Source organism: Lepidochelys kempii, chromosome 1, assembly GCF_965140285.1.
Source record: "Lepidochelys kempii isolate rLepKem1 chromosome 1, rLepKem1.hap1, whole genome shotgun sequence".
Classification (NCBI taxonomy): Eukaryota; Metazoa; Chordata; order Testudines; family Cheloniidae; genus Lepidochelys; species Lepidochelys kempii.
In genome coordinates, this window is record NC_136380.1 from 4,291,131 (window position 1) to 4,313,813 (window position 22,683).

The 22,683-nt window shown below is 46.7% G+C and overlaps 1 protein-coding gene across 1 annotated transcript; it reads left to right on the top strand.

Moving 5' to 3' along the window:
* Window positions 1-1,229: 1,229 nt before the first annotated feature.
* On the top strand, window positions 1,230-4,710 carry LOC140916005 (olfactory receptor 52N4-like). The gene is made up of 2 exons (XM_073356841.1): window positions 1,230-1,260; window positions 3,770-4,710. Exon 2 carries the CDS (start codon window positions 3,772-3,774, stop codon window positions 4,708-4,710), a length of 939 nt encoding a protein of 312 aa, XP_073212942.1. The 5' UTR covers window positions 1,230-1,260; window positions 3,770-3,771.
* Window positions 4,711-22,683: the final 17,973 nt, after the last annotated feature.

Below are 22,683 nucleotides of genomic sequence, written 5' to 3' on the forward strand. Positions count from 1 at the left end.
CCAGATTGCTCTGAATCAGCGACCTGTCCTCTTCATTATTTACGATCACCCAACTTTTGTGTCATCTGCAAACTTTATATCTATATTGAGGCATGAGAAGGGTTGGCAGCTGAGTTGCTGACAATTGTCTCTGCTTACATCATCTGTTAAGTTTAAAAAGGTATGAATTTAGGAAGGTCCCTATGCTATCTTGCTTTAACACATCATATGTGGACCTTATGTTTTAGCTCATCACCATCTATCTAGGTGACAGGTCCTGAACATAGGTGAGCCAACTTTGCTATCTGGGTGAATGGTCCCAGACATGTATATGATAACTTTGCCTTAGTGCAACATACAGGCTGTGGCCTTTAAGTCCTTTATGTTACAGCCAAACTACTTTACTATAAACCTGTTATAACTTTTTATAATAAAACAAATAATAAAAACCATAAGGAAATAAGAAATCTGTAGGAAAATATATCTCTATAGGCAAGCAAGCAGGTTAGCCCTATAGGCTACATGGGGAAAGGAGAAAAGGTCAAATGTGGGGCCATTGTGTTCTGTTCTATACCCTTAGTCCCTGGAGAACACAAGTCCAGGCATGTCTGCTGGGCACTGTTGTGCTGCCAGGCAAGGTTGAGTAATTCCTGTGATATGACCTTGTGCAAGCCAGTCATTGCATTGTAGCTCATTTGCTGGACAATGGATGTTGATGATTGTTTGACACCTGCCCAGGCTTTGTTTACTTTTTCTTGCTGTTCTCTCTGTGGAGCTGCTGATTCCCAGCTCACAGCATGATTAAGTGACAACCATCAAATGCACTCTCATAACTTCATATGCACTAATGCTTACATATTTAGATAGAACAATGACTTTCAGCAAATCATAACCTTTCCCTGATACCTCACATGGCCTGCTATATAAGCAATATCACAATTATATATCAATGAGAAATATGGGGCTTACAGGGCACTCCTGATATATTCAGTATCACACTTATGTCTCAGACAAAGCTGGGTACCTGCAAGAAAGTGGCTCACCCAAAGAAACACAGGAAGTAACAGAGGTGCAGGCCTGTAGCGATAAATACCAAGATGCCTGTGCCCTTCATGCTGATTCTGTTGAGCAAAAAGTCATAGCCCAGCATGATAATGTCTCTTTCCTTGGGAAAAAGCTGGCTCCTTTCCAAAGTGGGCCTTGCATCATAGATCAGACCTATGGTCCATCCAATCCAGTTTCCTCTCTCTGACAGTGACAGCCATAGGTGCTGCAGAAGAAGGTGAAAGAAACCCTGCAGTGGGTGGATGGGGGGATGACCTGACCATCGGGAGAGTGTCACCTGAATGCCTAACAGCTAGAGATTGGCTTGTCCCCTGAAACACATGGGTGTATAGGCTTTCCAAAATATTGATTTGGCTGTAACTATTGTAACTGGTTAGTCCCACTATCCATGTAAATGTCCAAACCCTTCCTGATTCTTGCTTAGCTCATGGCCTCAACTACCTCTTGTGACAATGAGTCCCTCAGTCTAATTAGGCATTGAGTGAAGAGAGTAGTATTTAGTATCAGTTTTGAATTGGCCACATTTCAGTTTAATTGAATGTCTTCTTGATCTTGTGTAATAAGACGGGGGAACACATTCTCAATGTACTCTGTATGAGTCAGTATTTTATAGATTTTTCTCATGTCCCCTCTTATTCAACTCTTTTATAAGGCAACCATCCCAGTCTTATTAATCTCTCTCAGTTTGAGAGTTTCCCTAGGCTCTTGACTATTCTCTTTGCCCTTCCCTGAACCCCTGTAGTTCTGCAATATCCTCTGTGAGGAGGGTGCCCAGGACTAGACAGGGGAGTCCAGAGGAGGGTGAAACATTGACTGACTGATCTCATGGCATTGTATTTACAAGATGAGTCCCCATCCCACACAGAAGACAAGAAAAGAGCACATTTAGTGCCCGCTTATACAAATGGAAATAAGGACAACCCAGGAAATTACAGACCGGTCAACTTAACTTTTGTACCCAGAAAGATAGTGTAGCAAATAATTAAGGAATCCATTTGCAAACATCTAAAAGATAATAAGGTGATAAGCAATAGTCAGCATAGATTTGTAAAGAAAAAATCATGTCAAACCAACCTGATAGCCTTCTTCTTGTAGATAGGGGGAAAATGGAAGAAATGGTTTGTCTTGATTTCAGTAAATCATTAGACACGGTCTCACACGACCTTTTCATAAACAAACTAGGAAAATACAACCTTGATGGAGCTACTATAAAGTGGGCGCATTACTTGCTGGATAACTGTTCCCAGAACGTAGTTATCAAAGGGTCACAGTCAGGCTGGAAGGGCATAAGGAGTGGGGTTACACAGGATCAGTTCTGGGTCCAATTCTGTTCAATATCTTCATCAATGATTTATATCATGGCATAGAGAGTACACTTATAAAGTTTGCAGATGATACCAAGCTGGGAGAGGTTGCAAGTGCTTTGGAGGATAGGATGAACATTCAAAATGATCTGGACAAAGTGGAGAAATGGTTTGAGGTAAATAGGATGAAATTCAATAAGGACAAATGCAAAATACTCCACTTAGGAAGGAACAATCAGATGCACACACACAGAATGGGAAAAGACTCCCTATGAAGGAGTACTGCAGAACAGGATCTAGGGGTCATAATGGACCACAAGTTAAATATAAGTCAACAGTGTAACACTGTTGGCAAAAAAGCAAACATCATTCTGGGATATATTAGTAGGAGTGTTGTAAGCAAGACACGAGAAGTAATTCTTCCACTCTACTCCGCGCTGATTAGGCCTCAACTGGAGTATTGAGTCCAGTTCTGGGCACGATATTTCAGGAAAGAGATGGACAAATTTGAGAGATTCCATAGAAGAGCAACAAGGATGATTAGGGGTCTGGAAAACCTGACCTATGAGAGAAGATTGAAAGAATTGGGTCTGTTTAGTCTGGAAAAGGGAAGACTGAGAGGGAACATGAAAACCATTTTCAAGTACCTAAAAGGTTGTTACAAGGAGGAGGGAAAAAATTGTTCTCCTTAACCTCTGAAGATAGGACAAGAAGCAATGAGCTTAAATTGCAGCAAGGGAGGTTTGGTTTGGACATTAGGAAAAACTTCCTAACTGTCAGGGTGGTTAGGCACTGGAATAAATTGTCTAGGGAGGTTGTGGAATCTCTATCACTGGAGATTTTTAAAAGCAGGTTAGACAAACTCCTTTCAGGGATGGTCTCGATGGTGACTGGTCCTGCCGTGAGTACAGAGGACTGGACTTGATGACCTCGAGAGGTCCCTTCCTGTCCTATGATTCCATGATTCTCTTGGATCCCAATGTTTTGCTTAGTTTCTGTCTATGCTTGCGCTGTGAGCAGGGTTTCACAGAGCTGTGTACCATGATGCCCAGGTCCCTGTCCTGAGTTCAGACAGTTAAATTAGGATCTTGTGAGGTGTTTGTGGGGTTTACGTTTTCCCCTCAAATTGGCGTACACGTTGCAGTTATTAACATCAAAATTCACCTGCCATCATGTTGCCCATCCACCTGGCTTGGTTAGCTCCCTCTGAGGACTTCTCTGGCCTTGACTATGACCTAAATAATCTGGTGCCATCTATAAATGTTGCCACCTCACTGCTCAATCCCTCTTTCTAGATTGGTAATAACTATAAAATATTTACTGTACTATTTGTTATAAACTGTGTTACTCCATGGCTGTGCTTCTCTCCCTTTGCAGACACCTTGAACATTTCTAAGCCCAATCAATGCATCAACCTCATCTCATGGCATCTTTCAACCTCACCCCCTCTGACCCTTCAACATTCATCCTTATGGGCATCCCTGGCCTGGAAGCTGCCCATATCCTGATGTCCATCCCTTTGTCTATGTTCTACATTATCAGCCTGTTGGGAAATTTCATGGTTCTGTTTGTTGTAGGGAAAGAACAGACCCTGCACAAGCCAATGTACCTGCTGCTCTGCATGCTGGAGCTCACAGACATCAGCACTTCTACCTCCGTTGTGCCTAAGGCACTGTGTATATTTTGGTTCAATCTGAAAGGCATTACTGTGGATGGTTGCCTCACCCAGATGTTCTTCCTTCATGTGTTTTCTGTTATGCACTCATCTATCCTTGTGACAATGGCCTTCGATCGCTACGTTGCCATATGTAACCCTCTGAGATACTCCACCATCCTCACCAACGCACGAATAGCTAAGCTAGGGCTCGTGGGTTTGTTAAGAGCTGTTCTCTTCATTCTGCCCCTGCCCCTGCTCCTGAAGAAGCAGCCATTCTGCACCAACCGCATTATCCCCCACACATACTGCGAACACATAGCTGTGGCGAAGATATCCTGTGGGGACATCACAGTCAACAAGATGTATGGCTTGGTGATAGCAGTTACAGTTATCGGGTTAGACCTGATGCTCATTGCCCTGTCCTATGGTCTCGTCATCAGGGCCATCCTCAGAATCTCCACCAAGAAAGCCCACCAGAAAGCCCTCAACACCTGTACAGCCCACATCTGTGTGATGCTGATGTCTTATACTCCCTCCCTCTTCTCCAAGTTGACACACCGGTTCAGTCAGGGCATCGCTCCCCATGTCCACATCATCTTGGCCAACCTCTATCTCCTCATTCCCCCCATGCTCAATCCTATCATTTATGGGGTCAAAACCAAAGAGCTTCGTGACAAAGTGGTCAAGCACATCTGCAGAAGGTGATCACTGGGGGCCACTGACTTTAAACCTGCATAACAAGAGGAGGAAGGGTATCCCCTCATCAGTCAAGTACGCTCTGCTTCATTTTGGCTGAGCTCAGCATTGTGGAAGTTCAGTCTGAGAATGTCTTCACACCTAACATCATATCACTCTATCGCCAAGCACTGCTCCTTGTGCTGCTGAATTCTATCTTTACATCACCTGATCTCTTTCAATGTCACACATCAGCCCGCATCCCTATACTCATTGTCACTCAGACTTTTCGTGATTTCCACACCACCAGCAGATAGTGCAGCTTTATAAAGTAAGGTGGCTTGCCATTAGCCCCTTTGTGAACAGGGTTCTTGGTCAGTTTGACAAATGGAAGCTGCACTTGCTGATAGCTAAGACAAAAAAAAACAAACTACGCTGCTGAACTTCTTTATCATATGTGCAGTGATCTGGTGAGCAAAATGTACCTGATTTTTCTTCGTCCAATCCTTCAGGAAGCTTGGATGATAAACCAAATATTTCAGTTTGAAAATGCTAACACAGGAAAGCTAATGCAGGAATTAAGGACATTTTACTAAAACTTATTGGTGAGAGTTGTGAAAACGTGTTTTTGAGAACAGGTCTTCTGTGTTAAACTATGATATCACCTTTGAGTCAAACTTCTTACCACTTTGTGCAGTCAATTTTGGAATTGCTTTCAGGTGGACCTTTCAAAACACACACTAACCCTTCCCATTGTCAAAAATGTCAAAAGTAGACGTCAAGATTTCATTTTGGAGTTCATGAAACAGATGAAACAGAGATTGCCACCAAACATCAAGGTGATTAAATCACTTGCAGTACTAAGTACTTCATGACCTATATGGGCTGATATCTCATTTTTGCCATTGTTTTGTGGAGGCTTGGACAATTGAGGAAGCAATGGAGTGTTTTGCTTCTGGTTCATTGGCCTCATACTCAGGACAACCAAGTAGAGCAGTTTGGGGTTGAAGTTCTCAAACACATGGATGCTGCTGAGGATAAAAACTTTAGTGAATTTTGCTCAGTTCTTCTTTCATTGCTGTCCCTACCTTTTAGCAGTGCTACAGTTGAAAGACTGTTTTCTCAAATGAACTTGATAAAAACAAAACTGCACAACAAGATGCAAGAGGAACTTTTAGCAAACATTCTTTATGTTAGGGTGTATATTGTTGACTTGAATTTATTGGCTTCTTTAATTATGGCTCCCCAATTATCTGATCAGAAGAGATTTGGTTCTTTTCCCAATTCAGGCAACAGGATTAGAAAACTTAGAGAATTCAATTACATGAGTAGACTCTCAGGTTGCATGTGGCAAGGACACTTATACTGAGGACAAAACCAGAATATTAAGATATTTATTAAAATGAATGAAAGAATAATAAATGATATAAAACATAGAGTCACAAAGAAGTAATACAGTTATATGAGCACTGGTGGTAACATCTCTATTCTAAAAGACTAAACTAGTATACCCCTACCCTTCCCGGAATACCTGGTCGTCAGAAACAGAGCACCAGCCTCATCTCTGGCATGCAGAATGAATATGATGGTCCAGGCTTCCCAAGTTGGTTGGGATTAGGTTCGAGTGTTAAGTAGCTAAGCTATACTGAAAAAAAGGAGCTGATAGTTTGATAGGAGATAGAAAGAATGGCTCTCCTGCATGGTTATTCACCCTCTGATAGGGTCCTGGCACTGTCTTAATTAGGGCCCAATCTACCATATCCAAAACTTATTTCCTCACCCAGATAATTCTTTGGGTACACTTACTCTATAGGCTAACATATTATGACATATATCATGGAAGATATGACACATATTCATGGAAGATAGGTCCATCACTAGCTATTAGCCATGATGGGCAGGGATGGTGACCCCAGCCTCCATTTGCCAGAAGCTGGGATTGGATGCCAGGGCATGGACCACTTGATGATTCCCTGTTCTGTTCATTCACTTTGGGGCACCTGCCATTGGCCACTGTCAGAGGACAGGATACTGGGCTTGTCGTACTGACTTTCTCTAGCTAATCATGCACAATACAGGCCTGTAGGTTCCTTGCATTTCAGCCAACTACGATGAATAACTATTATGCATAATATATACTGCAATTCAACATAAAAAAAGCAAGAAAATAATATAATCAATAAAACCAATAAAGAAAACATATTCTGCAATCTAGCAATCTAGCAAACTGGCCTTATGGGCTACAAATCCCCCCTTCGATAGGGTGATTGCATAAAACCCCCATCACATAGATGAAGGGGTGGATAGCGGATGTGCGCCGACATGCCATGAATGCAGGGGAATGGACAAGATGACCTCTTGAGGTCCCGTCCAGTGCCATGATTCCATGTTCCACATTAATTTCCACCTCTCAGGATGGAGGCAGGATTTCATAATGGTGTTCTACCTTCTGATATATCTCTAGCATAGACATTTTGGATACATATTTACCAGGATCAATATCTGTTGACTGTATGGGCAATTGCTCTCTTTCTTTTAATTTGTTAATCTTACATTGTATATATCCTAAAATAATTCTTATTGCAATACCATGTACAGTAATCCATCCCTTTAATCCAACTTCTTCCCAGGGGACATTTACAGTCTGATCTCCCTGCACCTAATCATTGGACAATAGCTTGTTTAGCCTCATCCATGTCATTTGTAATTGAATGAGATGTGTTTCCTTTTGAGTTAATAGACACATGGAACTGGAAGGGCCCTCGAGATGTCATCAAGTCCAGTCCCCTGCACTCATGGCAGGACCAGCTCCATCTATAACAACCAGACAAGTGTTTGTCCAACCTGCTATTAAAAATCTCTAATCATGGAGATTCTACAACCTCCCTAGGCAATGTATTCCAGTGCCAAACCACCCTGACAGTTTGGAAATTTTTCCTTTCATTTGTTACTTGATGTATAGATCGATGTGTGAATAATAAATAATAATTAATAATAAAAAACCTTTGTTTAATAGATTGGGCTACTTTTAGGTTAGTATGTATGTGGCTTTGGGGCTATTAATGCAGTAGAAATCTGGCAACGCAGGTAGGGGTCAGAGAAGCAGCCCAGCGGAGCCAGAGCTGGGCTGGAGCCAGGGAAGCAGAACGGAGCCAGAAGAGCGAGAGCGGGGCTTGTGGCAGAGCAGCGTTGCTGAGGCAGAGCTGGGGAGATGTAGCTGGAACAGACTAGGACCGGGAGCCAGGACAGTGGACACCAAATCTGCCACTAGTAATATGGCAGCAGAGCATTATGAGCAGCTAGGACAGGAGTGGGCAAACTTTTTGGCCCAAGGGCCACACCTGGGTATGGCAATTGTATGGAGAGCCATGAATGCTCATGGGGTGTGGGAGGGAGTGAGGGCTGCGGCTGGGGGTGGGCTTTGGAGGGCGGGAGGGGGATCAGGGTTGGGGTGGGGTTTGGGGCACGGGAGGAGGTCAGGGGTGCAGGCTCCTGGTGGTGCTTACCTCAAGCAGCTCCTGGAAGCAGTGGCATGTCCCTCTCCAGCTCCTAGGTGGAGGCACAGCCAGGCACCTCTGCATGCTGCCCGGTCCCCAGGTGCTGCCCATGCAGCACCCATTGGCCACAGTTCCTAGCCAATGGGTGCTGCGCCGTTGGCGCTTAGGGTGGGGTTAGTGTGTGGAACTCCCTGGCTGCCCCTACATGTAGGAGCCAGAGGGGGGGACATGCTGCGGTTTCCAGGAGCAATGCTGAGCCACTGCACATGTGGAGCAGGTCAAGCCTCCAGCTCCGCACCCCACATGGAGTGGGGCTAGCCCCAAACCCCACTCCCCGGTTGGAACTTGAGGGCCAGATTAAGACACCTGAAGTGCCGGATGTGGCCCCCAGGCCATAGTTTGCCAATCCCTAAGCTAGGAAGAGCAAGGTGGATCCATGGACAGAGGGCCCAGTGCAGGGAGATGTTGCTAGCCAGCAGGGCCTTGAAGGCTGGACTCAGAAAGGGAGATGTGGATCTGATGGGAGGGCAGATGGTCGGGAGAAGGCTCCTGCCAGCTAGAACCTGAGGGCATGTGGCCACTGGCAGAGCAGGTGCCTGACCCATGGTATCATCACAGCACAGCCAGGAGGCCTGAGACATGTGAACTTTCAGAGTGTGAACAGACTGTGAACTTTCTTTACATCCCTGAGACGGCTGTTTGCAGTGTTTCACATGCCCATAGCGCGGGTCCCTTCTTTCCTTGAACCTTTCCCATTTGTTACTTATTTTTCTTAGAGTTGCTGGTTAGTACATTGTACGTGGTTTGATCAGCAGGTCAGGGGAAGGGCTGGTGTGGAGACAGCGCCCACAGTCGGGACACCCAAGCCCAGTGCTCTTCACTGCAAGGCCCGTGAGCCCGTGGCAGCTCCCAGTGACCCTAAGTGCAGCTCCCTGCCTAATCCCTGGTCTACACTAGGACTTTAGGTCGAATTTAGCAGTGTTAAATCTCCGGTGAGTGTACCTTTTAAAATACTAAACATGGTTTAAAAGCAAGCATGTGAAAGGATTACTTTGCCCTGGCATTCGCAGTTCTCTTGGATGTACTCCCAAAGCCTTTGCAAAAGGTTTCTGGGAAGGGCAGCCTTATTGTGTCCTTCATGGTAGGACACTTTACCACTCCAGGCCAGTAACACGTACTCGGGAATCATTGTACAACAAAGCATTGCAGTGTATGTGTGCTGGCATTCAAATAACATCCGTTCTTTATCTCTCTGTGTTATCCTCAGGAGAGTGAGATATAATTCATGGTCACCTGGTTGAAATAGAGCGCTTTTCTTCAGGGGACACTCAGAGGAGCCCATTCCTGCTGGGCTGTTTGCCTCTGGCTAAACAGAAATGTTCCCTGCTGTTAGCAACAGGGAGGGGGTAAGGTTGAGGGGGTAGTCACGCGGTGGGGGGAGGCAAAATGCGACTTTGTAACGAAAGCACATGTGCTATGTATGTAATGTTAACAGCAAGGTTTACCCTGAAAGAGTGTAGCCACTGTTTTATAAAATGTGTCTTTTTAAATACCGCTGTCCCTTTTCTTTTCTCCACCAGCTGCATGTGTTTCAATGATCACAGGATCTTCTCCTTCCCAGAGGCTAGTGAAAATTAGAAAGAAAAAAAAACGCACTCGTGATGAAATGTTCTCTTAGCTCAAGCTGTCCTCCCACACTTACAGAGCACAGACGAATGCGTGGAGGCAAATAATGTCAGAGAGCAGGAAAGCACAAAATGACCAGGAGGAGAGGTGGCGGGCTGAAGAGAGTAAGTGGCGGGCTGAAGACAGGGCTGAAGCTCAAATGTGGCGGCAGCGTGATGAGAGGAGGCAGGATTCAATGCTGAGGCTGCTGCAGGACCAAACCAGTATGCTCCAGTGTATGGTTGAGATGCAGCAAAGGCAGCTGGAGCACAGACTGCCACTGCAGCCCCTCTGTAACCAACGGCCCTCCTCCCCAAGTTCCATAGCCTCCACACCCAGACGCCCAAGAACGCGGAGGGTGGGCCACCGCCCAACCAGCCACTCCACCACAGAGGATTGCCCAAAAAAAAGAAGGCTGGCATTCAATAAATTTTAAAGTTGTAAACTTTTAAAGTGCTGTGCTTAAAGTGCTGTGTGACATTTTCCTTCCCTCCTCCACCACCCCTCCAGGGCTACCTTGGTAGTCATCCCCCTATTTGTGTGATGAATGAAGAAAGAATGCATGAATGTGAAGCAACAATGACTTTATTGCCTCTGCAAACGGTGATGGAAGGGAGGAGGGGAGGATGGTTAGCTTACAGGGAAGTAGAGTGAACCAAGGGGCGGGGGGTTTCATCAAGGAGAAACAAAGAGAACTTTCACACCGTAGCCTGGACACTCATGAAACTGGTTTTCAAAGCTTCTCTGATGCGTACCGCTCCCTCCCGTGCTCTCCTAACCGCCCTGGTGTCTGGCTGCACGTAACCAGCAGCCAGGCGATTTGCCTCAACCTCCCACCCCGCCATAAACGTCTCCCCCTTACTCTCACAGATATTGTGGAGCACACAGCAAGCAGTAATAACAGTGGGAATATTGGTTTTGCTGAGGCCTAAGCGAGTCAGTAAACTGCGCCAGCGGGCCTTTAAACATCCACATGCACATTCTACCACCATTCTGCACTTGCTCAGCCTGTAGTTGAACAGCTCCTGACTACTGTGCAGGCTGCCTGTGTAAGGCTTCAAGAGCCATGGCATTAAGGGGTAGGCTGGGTCCCCAAGGATACATATAGGCATTTCAACATCCCCAACAGTTATTTTCTGGTCTGGGAATAAAGTCCCTTCCTGCAGCTTTTGAAACACACCAGACTTCCTGAAGATGCGAGCGTCATGTAACTTTCCCGGCCATCCCACGTTGATGTTGGTGAAACGTCCCTTGTGATCCACCAGAGCTTACAGCACTATCGAAAAGTACCCCTTGCGGTTTATGTACTCGGCGGCTTGGAGCTCCGGTGCCAAGATAGGGATATGGGTTCCGTCTATGGCCCCACCTCAGTTAGGGAATCCCATTGCAGCAAAGCCATCCACTATGACCTGCACATTTCCCAGGGTCACTACCCTTGATATTAGCAGATCTTTGATTGCGTGGGCTACTTGCATCACAGCAGCCCCAACAGTAGATTTGCCCACTCCAAATTGATTCCCAACTGACCGGTAGATGTCTGGCGTTGCAAGCTTCCATAGGGCTATCGCCACTCGCTTCACAACTGTGAGGGCTTCTCTCATCTTGGTATTCATGCGCCTCAGGGCAGGGGAAAGCAAGTCACAAAGTTCCATGAAAGTGCCCTTACGCATGCGAAAGTTTCGCAGCCACTGGGAATCGTCCCAGACCTGCAACACTATGCGGTCCCACCAGTCTGTGCTTGTTTCCCTGACCCAGAATCGGCGTTCCACAGCATGAACCTGCCCCATTAGCACCATGATGGATGCCTTGGCAGGGCCCATGCTTTCAGAGAAATCTGTGTCCATGTCCTGATCACTCACGTGACCGCGCTGACGTTGCCTCCTCGCCCGGTATCACTTTGCCAGGTTCCGGTGCTGCATATAATGCTGGATAATGCGTGTGCTGTTTAATGTGCTCTTAATTGCCAAAGTGAGCTGAGCGGCTTTCATGCTTGCCTTGGTATGGCGTCCGCTAAGAAAAAAGGCGCGGAATGATTGTCTGCCGTTGCTCTGATGGAGGGAGGGGCGACTGACGACACGGCTTACAGGGTTGGCTTCAGGGAGCTAAAATCAACAAAGGGGGTGGCTTTACATCAAGGAGTATTTCAGGCAGAACTTCACGGAGGGTTCCAATAGGAAATGGTGCACCAAAGTTATTTTTCTTATTGGAACAAGGAGGTTAGCCTGGCCTCTGATTGATACATGGCTAGATTTACCTCGCTGCACCTTCTCTTTGAGTGACTGCAGTGTGACCTAGAGGAATGAGTCCCCTAGACAGGGGAGGGGGGAAAGCAGATGAATACAAAACAAATCTGGTCTATTTCTTGTTTTGATCCACTCCATCTATCTTTTACATCTTTGGCTGGCAGCAGACGGTGCAGAAGGACTGCATGCCATCCACATCTCATGGCTGCTCGGCAGAAGATGGTACAGTACGACTGCTAGCCATCCTCATCTCTTGCCTGCCTGGCAGAAGATGGTACAATACGACTGCTAGCAATCCTCATCTCCTGCCTGCCTGGCAGAAGATGATACAGTACGACTGCTAGCAGTCCGTATCGCCTGCCCGCTCACCATAAGACGGTTCAATAGGACTGACTGCAGGACTAAAGAGAATGACCTGGTCAAGTCACTCCAAATTTAGTCCCTGCGCCTATGTCTGTCCAGGCACTCCCAGCCGACGTGGCCAGGAGCACCTCGGCCATGACGATGACGGCTACCGGTCATACTGTACCGTCTGCTGCCACAAGGGAAGGGGTTGCTGCTACTGTGTAGCAATGCCGTACAGCGTCTGCCAGCACCCAGCAGTCATAGGGTGACCGTTAACTGAGCGGGCTCCATGCTTGCCGTGGTATGGCGCCTGCACAGGTAACTCAGGAAAAAAGGCGCAAAACGATTGTCTGCCCTTGCTTTCACGGAGGGAGGGAAGGAACGGGGGCCTGATGATATGTACCCAGAACCACCCGCGACAATGTTTTAGCCCCATCAGGCATTGGGATCCCAACCCAGAATTCCAATGGGCAGCGGAGACTGCGGGAACTGTGGGATAGCTACCCACAGTGCAACGCTCCGGAAGTCGACGCTAGCCTCGGTACTGTGGAAGCACTCCGCCAAGTTAATGCACTTAATGCACTTAGAGCATTTTCTGTGGGGACACACACACTTGAATATATAAAACCGATTTCTAAAAAAACGACTTCTATAAATTCGACCTTATTCCGTAGTGTAGACATACCCTAAGGTCCCTCTAAGCTGAGTGGCCGCACAGCAGGCTGTGATTAGCTGTGCTGCAGCTCCAAAGGGCCACACAGCAGGGACCTGGATAGGAGAGAGGTAGAGGGTGGGGAGGAACTGGGGAAGGGAGGGAGTTGGGGCTTTCAGGGCTACCCTGGGCCTCTTTCCATGGCCCCAGACCTCCCTGATGCTGGAGGGGAGAGAGGGCCCCTTCCCCCACAGGTAGCTGCTGCTAGCAGTGAGAGGGCTGGGGTGAGTCCTCTGGCCCCAGCCCTGGGGCAGCCTGCCTGAACCCTAAACTCCTCATCCCTGGCCCCACCCCAGATTAATTTTTTTATGTGCACCAATAGACTTTGTCTTAGTTACACGAGTGGCTCTGTCCCCTAAGAGCCCCAGACCTGTCCAGGAAAGGGCTTGCTTTTTCCCCCGGCCCTCCTGCCAGGGAGGGGAGTGAACACTTGGCTCCCCACAGGTGAGCACCACGCTAACCCGGGGGCAATTCAGCCTGCTCCCAGCCTCCCCCTGCAGACGAGAGACATGTGGGGACACACCGTTTTCTCCCAGGGTTTGCCTGCCAAGTGCTTTGGTCCCTGCACGGCACGTGCTGGAGCTGGGGACCAGGAGAGCCAAACAAACAGCACAGGGACCAAATGGCTGGGAGAGGTAGGGAGAGGCTGCTGCTTTAGCTCTGAAGGGAGAGGTATAGGAGAAACAGCTGCTTTCCCATGGGGAACTGAGGGTAAGGATAAGGCTGCCTGGGGAGGGGGTGTGTGTGACTTGAGTTATTGGGGGAGGGGACCATTAAATTTGCACACACCAACTATCAGCAGATTTGGGTCCTCTCTGCTCCCCTGGCTCAGAAGCTTCATTCGCTTGGACCTGGGGCTGCCTCCCCAATGTCAGGCAGGCAGATGGACAGGAGGTAAATGGGTGTGAGATCAGCTTCCCCATGTGCCTCCCCCCCTCTGAATAGGAATGGGGGCCACAGTGGGTAGGGAAGGAGCCTGCTGACCCCTGCGCTGAGCCCTGTACCAGGGATGTTCCCAGCACAGTGGCTTTGGACTTTTAATGCCAAATTAACCATTAAGTAGATGGTGCCTGCCTGCTGTGACCACCTTGAAACCCATCTCCATTTCTTTCAATCCCTGATTGCCTGTCCCCACCCTCCAGCTTTCTGTTTGTAACTGTTTCTGTTCCCACCAGCTGTACTTCACAGAATACTGACCTTCCTTGGGGCAAGGCCTTGGCTATGCTATTGGGGAAAGTGCTGTACACATTTCTATACTGCATCAAGAATAAACAAACTCCTTCCTTTACTCCCATCTCTGACTTAATCCCATATCCTGCAAACCTCCTTTGTTTTCTGGAAGTCACTGGGGTTCCTGCTGTTAGTGTGAGAACAATGTGGGATTCAGAGTAGCAGCCATCTTAGTCTGTATTCGCAAAAAGAAAAGGAGGACTTGTGGCACCTTAGAGACTAACGAATTTATTTGAGCATAAGCTTCCATGAGCTACAGCTCACTTCAACGGATGTTAGTCTGTATTCGCAAAAAGATGCATCCGATGAAGTGAGCTGTAGCTCACGAAAGCTTATGCTCAAATAATGTGGGATTGTGACTTACAGCTTTCAGGCACTTAAACTGGGAGACAACTCTAGTGGGAGATAACACTCCCCTCCCTTTCCCCACCCTCCCACACTTCAACCCTGCTGCTCTAGTGGCTTATAAATAGGCTTGGAGAATTCCTTTTATTTTTTATAACTGATGGGCCATAGCGAGGCTTTCTTTGTAAGCTTTTTTGTATTTTATCTTTTTTAATTTTCACAATTATGGGAAATTATGTGGGGAGATCAGATATGTTTTCTAAGGGTATGTCTATACTACAGAATAAGGTTGAATTTATAGAAGTCGTTTTTTTAGAAATCGGTTTTATATATTCGAGTGTGTGTGTCCCCACAGAAAATGCTCTAAGTGCATTAAGTGCATTAACTCGGCGGAGTGCTTCCCAGTACCGAGGCTAGAGTCGACTTCCGGAGCATTGCACTGTGGATAGCTATCCCACATCTCCCGCAGTCTCCGCTGCCCATTGGAATTCTGGTTTGAGATCCCAATGCCTGATGGGGCTAAAACATTGTCGCGGGTGGTTCTGGGTACATATCATCAGGCCCCCCTTCCCTCCCTCCCTCCGTGAAAGCAAGGGCAGACAATCATTTTGCGCCTTTTTTCCTGAGTTACCTGTGCAGACTCCATACCACGGCAAGCATGGAGCCCGCTCAGGTAACCGTCACCCTATGTCTCCTGGGTGCTGGCAGACGCTGTACAGCATTGCTACACAGTAGCAGCAACCCATTGTCTTCTGACAGCAGACGGTGCAGTACGACTGGTAGCCGTTCTCGTCGTGTCCGAGGTGCTCCTGGCCATGTCAGCTGGGAGCGCCTGGGCAGACATGGGTGCAGGGACTAAATCTGGAGTGACTTGACCAGGTCATTCTCTTTAGTCCTGCAGTCACTCCTATTGAATCGTCTTATGGTGAGCAGGCAGGTGATACGGATTGCTAGCAGTCATTCTGTACCATCTTCTGCCAGGCAGGCAAGAGATGAGGATGGCTAGCAGTCGTACTGTACCATCTTCTGCCGAGCAGCCATGAGATGTGGATGGCATGCAGTCCTTCTGCACCGTCTGCTGCCAGCCAAAGATGTAAAAGATAGATGGAGTGGATCAAAACAAGAAATAGACCAGATTTGTTTTGTATTCATCTGCTTTCCCCCCTCCCCTGTCTAGGGGACTCATTCCTCTAGGTCACACTGCAGTCACTCACAGAGAAGGTGCAGCGAGATAAATCTAGCCATGTATCAATCAGAGGCCAGGCTAACCTTCCTGTTCCAATAAGAACGATAACTTAGGTGCACCATTTCCTATTGGAACCCTCCGTGAAGTTATGCCTGAAATACTCCTTGATGTAAAGCCACCCCCTTTGTTGATTTTAGCTCCCTGAAGCCAACCCTGTAAGCCGTGTCGTCAGTCGCCCCTCCCTCCATCAGAGCAACGGCAGACAATCATTCCGTGCCTTTTTTCTTAGCGGATGCCAAACCAAGGCAAGCATGGAAGCCGCTCAGCTCACTTTGGCAATTAGGAGCACATTAAACAGCACACGCATTATCCAGCAGTATATGCAGCACCGGAACCTGGCAAAGTGATACCGGGCGAGGAGGCAACGTCAGCGCGGTCACGTGAGTGATCAGGACATGGACACAGATTTCTCTGAAAGCATGGGCCCTGCCAATGCATGCATCATGGTGCTAATGGGGCAGGTTCATGCTGTGGAACGCCGATTCTGGGTCAGGGAAACAAGCACAGACTGGTGGGACCGCATAGTGTTGCAGGTCTGGGACGATTCCCAGTGTCTGCGAAACTTTCGCATGCGTAAGGGCACTTTCATGGAACTTTGTGACTTGCTTTCCCCTGCCCTGAGGCACATGAATACCAAGATGAGAGCAGCCCTCACAGTTGAGAAGCGAGTGGCGATAGCCCTGTGGAAGCTTGCAACACCAGACATCTACCGGTCAGTTGGGAATCAATTTGGAGTGGGCAAATCTACTGTTGGGGCTGCTGTGATGCAAGTAGCCCACGTAATCAAAGATCTGCTGATATCAAGGGTAGTGACCCTGGGAAATGTGCAGGTCATAGTGGATGGCTTTGCTGCAATGGGATTCCCTAACTGTGGTGGGGCCATAGACAGAACCCATATCCCTATCTTGGCACCGGAGCACCAAGCTGCCGAGTACATAAACCACAAGGGGTACTTTTCAGTGGTGCTGCAAGCTCTGGTGGATCACAAGGGACGTTTCACCAACATCAACGTGGGATGGCCGGGAAAGGTACATGACGCTCGCAACTTCAGGAAGTCTGGTCTGTTTCAAAAGCTGCAGGAAGGGACTTTAATCCCAGACCAGAAAATAACTGTTGGGGATGTTGAAATGCCTATATGTATCCTTGGGGACCCAGCCTACCCTTTAATGCCATGGCTCATGAAGCCGTACACAGGCAGCCTGGACAGTAGTCAGGAGCTGTTCAACTACAGGCTGAGCAAGTGCAGAATGGTGGTAGAATGTGCATTTGGATGTTTAAAGGCGCGCTGGTGCAGTTTACTGACTCACTTAGACCTCAGCGAAACCAATATTCCCACTGTTATTATTGCTTGCTGTGTGCTCCACAATATCTGCGAGAGTAAGGGGGAGACATTTATGGCGGGGTGGGAGGTTGAGGCAAATCGCCTGGCTGCTGGTTACGCGCAGCCTGACACCAGAGCGGTTAGAAGAGCACAGGAGGGAGCGGTACGCATTAGAGAAGCTTTGAAAACCAGTTTCATGAGTGTCCAGGCTACGGTGTGAAAGTTCTCTTTGTTTCTCCTTGATGAAACCCCCCGCCCCTTGGTTCACTCTACTTCCCTGTAAGCTAACCACCCTCCTCTCCTCCCTTCCATCACCGCTTGCAGAGGCAATAAAGTCATTGTTGCTTCACATTCATGCATTCTTTCTTCATTCATCACACAAATAGGGGGATGACTACCAAGGTAGCCCTGGAGGGGTGGTGGAGGAGGGAAGGAAAATGCCACACAGCACTTTAAAAGTTTACAACTTTAAAATTTATTGAATGCCAGCCTTCTGTTTTTTGGGGAATCCTCTGTGGCGGAGTGGCTGGTTGGGCGGAGGCCCCCAACCGCGTTCTTGGGCGTCTGGGTGAGGAGGCTATGGAATTTGGGGAGGAGGGCGGTTGGTTACACAGGGGCTGTAGTGGCAGTCTGTGCTCCAGCTGCCTTTGCTGCAGCTCAGCCATACACTGGAGCATACTGGTATGGTCCTGCAGCAGCCTCAGCATTGAATCCTGCCTCCTCTCATCACGCTGCCGCCACATTTGAGCTTCAGCCCTGTCTTCAGCCCGCCACTTACTCTCTTCAGCCCGCCACCTCTCCTCCTGGTCATTTTGTGCTTTCCTGCACTCTGACATTATTTGCCTCCATGCATTCGTCTGTGCTCTGTCAGTGTGGGAGGACAGCATGAGCTCGGAGAACATTTCATCTTGAGTGCGTTTTTTTTTCTTTCTAAGCTTCACTAGCCTCTGGGAAGGAGAAGATCCTGTGATCATTGAAACACATGCAGCTGGTGGAGAAAAGAAAAGGGACAGCGGTATTTAAAAAGACACATTTTATAAAAAAGTGGCTACACTCTTTCAAGGTAAACCTTGCTGTTAACATTACATACATAGCACATGTGCTTTCGTTATAAAGTCGCATTTTGCCTCCCCTCACCGCGTGGCTACCCCCTCAACCTTACCCCCTCCCTGTGGCTAATAGCAGGGAACATTTCTGTTTAGCCACAGGCAAACAGCCCACCAGGAATGGGCTCCTCTGAGTGTCCCCTGAAGAAAAGCACCCTATTTCAACCAGGTGACCATGAATTATATCTCACTCTCCTGAGGATAACACAGAGAGATAAAGAACGGATGTTGTTTGAATGCCAGCAAACATACACTGCAATGCTTTGTTGTACAATGATTCCCGAGTACGTGTTACTGGTCTGGAGAGGTAAAGTGTCCTACCATGAAGGACGCAATAGGGGTGCCCTTCCCAGAAACCTTTTGCAAACGCTTTGGGAGTACATCCAAGAGAACTGCGAATGCCAGGGCAAAGTAATCCTTTCACATGCTTGCTTTTAAACCATGTTTAGTATTTTAAAAGGTACACTCACCGGAGGTCCCTTCTCCGCCTGCTGGGTCCAGGAGGCAGCCTTGGGTGGGTTCGGGGGGTACTGGCTCCAGGTCCAGGGTGAGAAACAGTTCCTGGCTGTCGGGAAAATCGGTTTCTCCACTTACTTGCTGTGAGCTATCTACAACCTCCTCCTCATCATCATCTTCTTCGTCCCCAAAACCTGCTTCCGTATTCCCTCCATCTCCACTGAAGAAGTCAAACAACACGGCTGGGGTAGTTGTGGCTGAACCCCCTAAAATGGCATGCAGCTCATCATAGAAATGGCATGTTTGGGGCTCTGACCCGGAGCCGCCGTTTGCCTCTCTGGTTTTCTGGTAGACTTGCCTCAGCTCCTTCAGTTTCACACGGCACTGCTTCGGGTCCCTGTTATGGCCTCTGAGAAAGCCCTGGCCGGGATGATTTAATTGGGGATTGGTCCTGCTTTGAGCAGGGGGTTGGACTAGATGACCTCCTGAGGTCCCTTCCAGCCCGATATCCTATGATTCTGTGATTCTCTGTCAAGGAGTTCCACAGGCTGACTGTGCATTGTGGGAAGAAATACTTCATTTTATTTGTTTTAAACCTGCTGCCTATTAATTTCATTTGGTGACCTCTAGTTCTTGTGTTATGAGAAGTAGTAAACAACACTTCCTTATCTACTTTCTCTACACCAGTCATGATTTTATAGACCTCAATCATATCTCACCTTAGCCGTCTCTTTTCCAAGCTGAAAAGCCTCAGTCTTATTAATCTGTCCTCATATGGAAGCAGTTCCATACCCCGAATCATTTTTGTTGCCCTTTTCTGAACGTTTTCCAATTCCAATATATCTTTTTTGAGATGGGGCGACCACATCTGCATACAGGATTCAAGATGTGGGCGTACCATGGATTTACATGGATGCAATATGACATTTTCTGTCCTATTATCTATCCCTTTCTTAATGATTCCCAGCATTCTGTTCACTTTTTTGACTGCCACTGCACATTGAGTGTATGTTTACAGAGAACTATCCACAATGACTCCAAGATCTCATTCTTGAATGGTAAAAGCTAATTTAGACCCCATCATTTTGTATGTATAGTTGGGATTATGCTTTCCGATGTGCATTACTTTCCATTTATCAACTTTATATTTCATCTGCCATTTTGTTGCCCAGTCACCCAGTTTTGAGAGATTATTTTGCATCTCTTCCCAGTCTGCATGGGTCTTAACTATCTTGAGTAATTTTGTACCATCTACAAATTTTGCTACCTCACTGTTTACCCCTTTTTTTAGATCATTTGTGAGTATGTTGAATAGGACTGGTCACAGGACAGATCCCTGGGGGACACCACCATTTACGTTTCTCCATTCTGAAAACTGACCATTTATATCTACCCTTTGTTTCCTGTCTTTTAACCAGTTAGCAATCTATGAGAGCACCTTCCCTTTTATCCCATGGCAGCTTACTTTGCTTAATAGCCTTTGGTGAGGGACCTTGTCAAAGGCTTTCTGAAAATCTAAGTACACTATATCCACTGCATCCCCTTTGTCCACATGCTTGTTGACCCCCCTCAAAGAATTCTAGTAGATTGGTGAGGCATGATTTCCCTTTTCTAAAACCATGTTGACTCTTCCCCAGCAAATTATGTTCATCTATATCTATATTACATCTATATCTCATCTACATATATATCTAAAGCATGTGCATCTGACAATATTGTTCTTTACTATAGTATCAACAAGTTTGCCCAGTACTGAAGGCAGGCTTACAGGCCTGTAATTGCCGGGATCACCTCTGGAGCCCTTTCTAAAAATTGGAGTCACATTAGCTATCCTCCAGTCGTCTGGTACAGAAGCTGATTTAAATGATAGGTTACAGACTACAGTTGGTATTCGCCCAGGAGTTCCGAAGGAACTCAAATGTGAAATTGCAGAACTACTATCTGGTCCTGTTGACTTATTGCTGTTTAGTTTATCATTTTGTTCCAAAACCTCCTCTGACAATAGCTCAATCTAGGACAGTTCCTCAGATCTGTCACCTGAAAAGAACGGCTCAGGGTTGGGAATCTCCCTCACGTCCTCAGCTGTGAAGACCGATGCAAAGAATTCATTTAGTTTCTCCGCAATGGCCTTATTGTTCTTGAGTGCTCCTTTAGCACCTCGATCGTCCAGTGGCCCCACTGGTTATTTAGCCGGCTTCCTGCTTCTGATGTACTCACTAGGATTTTACTTCCACTTTTTAAAGGATGCCTTTTTGCCTCTCACTGCTTCTTTTACTTTGTTGTTTAGCCATGATGGCTCTTTTTTGGTTCTTTTACTATGTTTGTTTGTTTTTTTAATTTGGGGTATACAGTCAAGTTGAGCCTCTATTATGGTGTCTGTAAAAAGTTTCCATGCACCTTGCAGAGATTTAACTTTTGGCGCTGTACCCTTTAATTTCTGTTTAACTAACCTCCCCATTTTTGTGTAGTTCCCCTTTGAAATTAAATGCAACCATGTTGGGCCACACTGGTGTTTTCCCTGCCAAGCGGTCCAGCTATATTCGCCTCTTGGACCAGGGCCGATGCTCCAATTAGGACTAAATCAAGAATTGCCTCTCCTCTTGTGGGTTCCAGGACCAGCTGCTCCAAGAAGCAGTCATTTGAGGTGTCAAGAAACTTTATCTCTTTATCCCGTCCTGAGGTGACATGTCCCCAGTCAATATGGGAATAATTGAAATCCCTCATTATTATTGAGGTTTTTATTTTAATACCATTTCACAGTCACTATCACCATCCTGGTCAGGTGGTCGGTAATAGATCCCTTCCGCTATAGTCTTATTATTAGAGCATGGAATTTCCATCCATAGAGATTCTATGGTGCAGTTTGAGTCATTTCGGATTTTTACTTCATTTGATTCTTTTATTTCTTTCACATACAGTGCCACTCCCCCACCAGCACGACCTGTTCTGTCCTTCCCATATATTTTGTACCCTGATATTACTGTATCCCATTGATTATCCTCATTCCACCAAGTTTCTGTGATGCCTCTTATATCAATATCTTAATTTAATACTGGGCACTCTGGTTCACCCCTTTTATTATTTAGACTTCTAGCATTGGTATATAAGCACTTTAAAAACTTGTCTCCTTTTAGCTGTCTGCTATTACATAATGTGATTGAATGGGACTCCTTTTTTATTTGACTGTTTCTGATCAGATTCTGCCTGTATTTTATCCTTTTCCATCCTCTCACACTTTCTAGGACATAGAGATGCTCTATTAACAGATCCGCCCCTTAGGGATCTCCGAACCACATGCTTGTCCGCACCTGTTCGCTTTCCCCCAACCCTTAACTTTAAAAAGGTCATAGACTGGTTTTTAAACTAAGTGCCAGCAATCTGTTTCCATTTGGGTTCATCTACAATAAACCTGGCCAACTACCTTCGCCTCTGAACCGAGCCTTTGGTCTGTCTTTAGGAGAAACATCAAAGTCTGCTGAATTGGCAAGCTGCGTCCTCTGCTCAGGCAGCTAACACCGGAGCTCCAAGAAGCAGTACAAAGCAGCTGTAACAAATCAGAAGCCTTAACAACTCTCCACAGCACTGACAACAAAGGTAAGAAGGAAGGTAAAAAATTACATACTTTCCATTGAGTTCATTTACCCTTCACTCGTTAGTTTCACTGAAGGACAAATAATTCTTTTTCGTTTCAGTATATATAGGGCAACAAATATGTAGATTCTGAAAATAAAAAGGCTTTTGATTAGTAACTTTTTATGATTTTTGTATGGTAAGCTCTCGTACTTCTTCTAGATACTAACACAGCTCAGCTGGGCAGAGAAAAGGAACCAGGAGCCT

What these genes read in the sequence shown, in the direction of transcription:
- LOC140916005 (XM_073356841.1), top strand. Translation starts at nt 3,772, where the DNA reads ATGGCATCTTTCAACCTCACCCCCTCTGACCCTTCAACATTCATCCTT.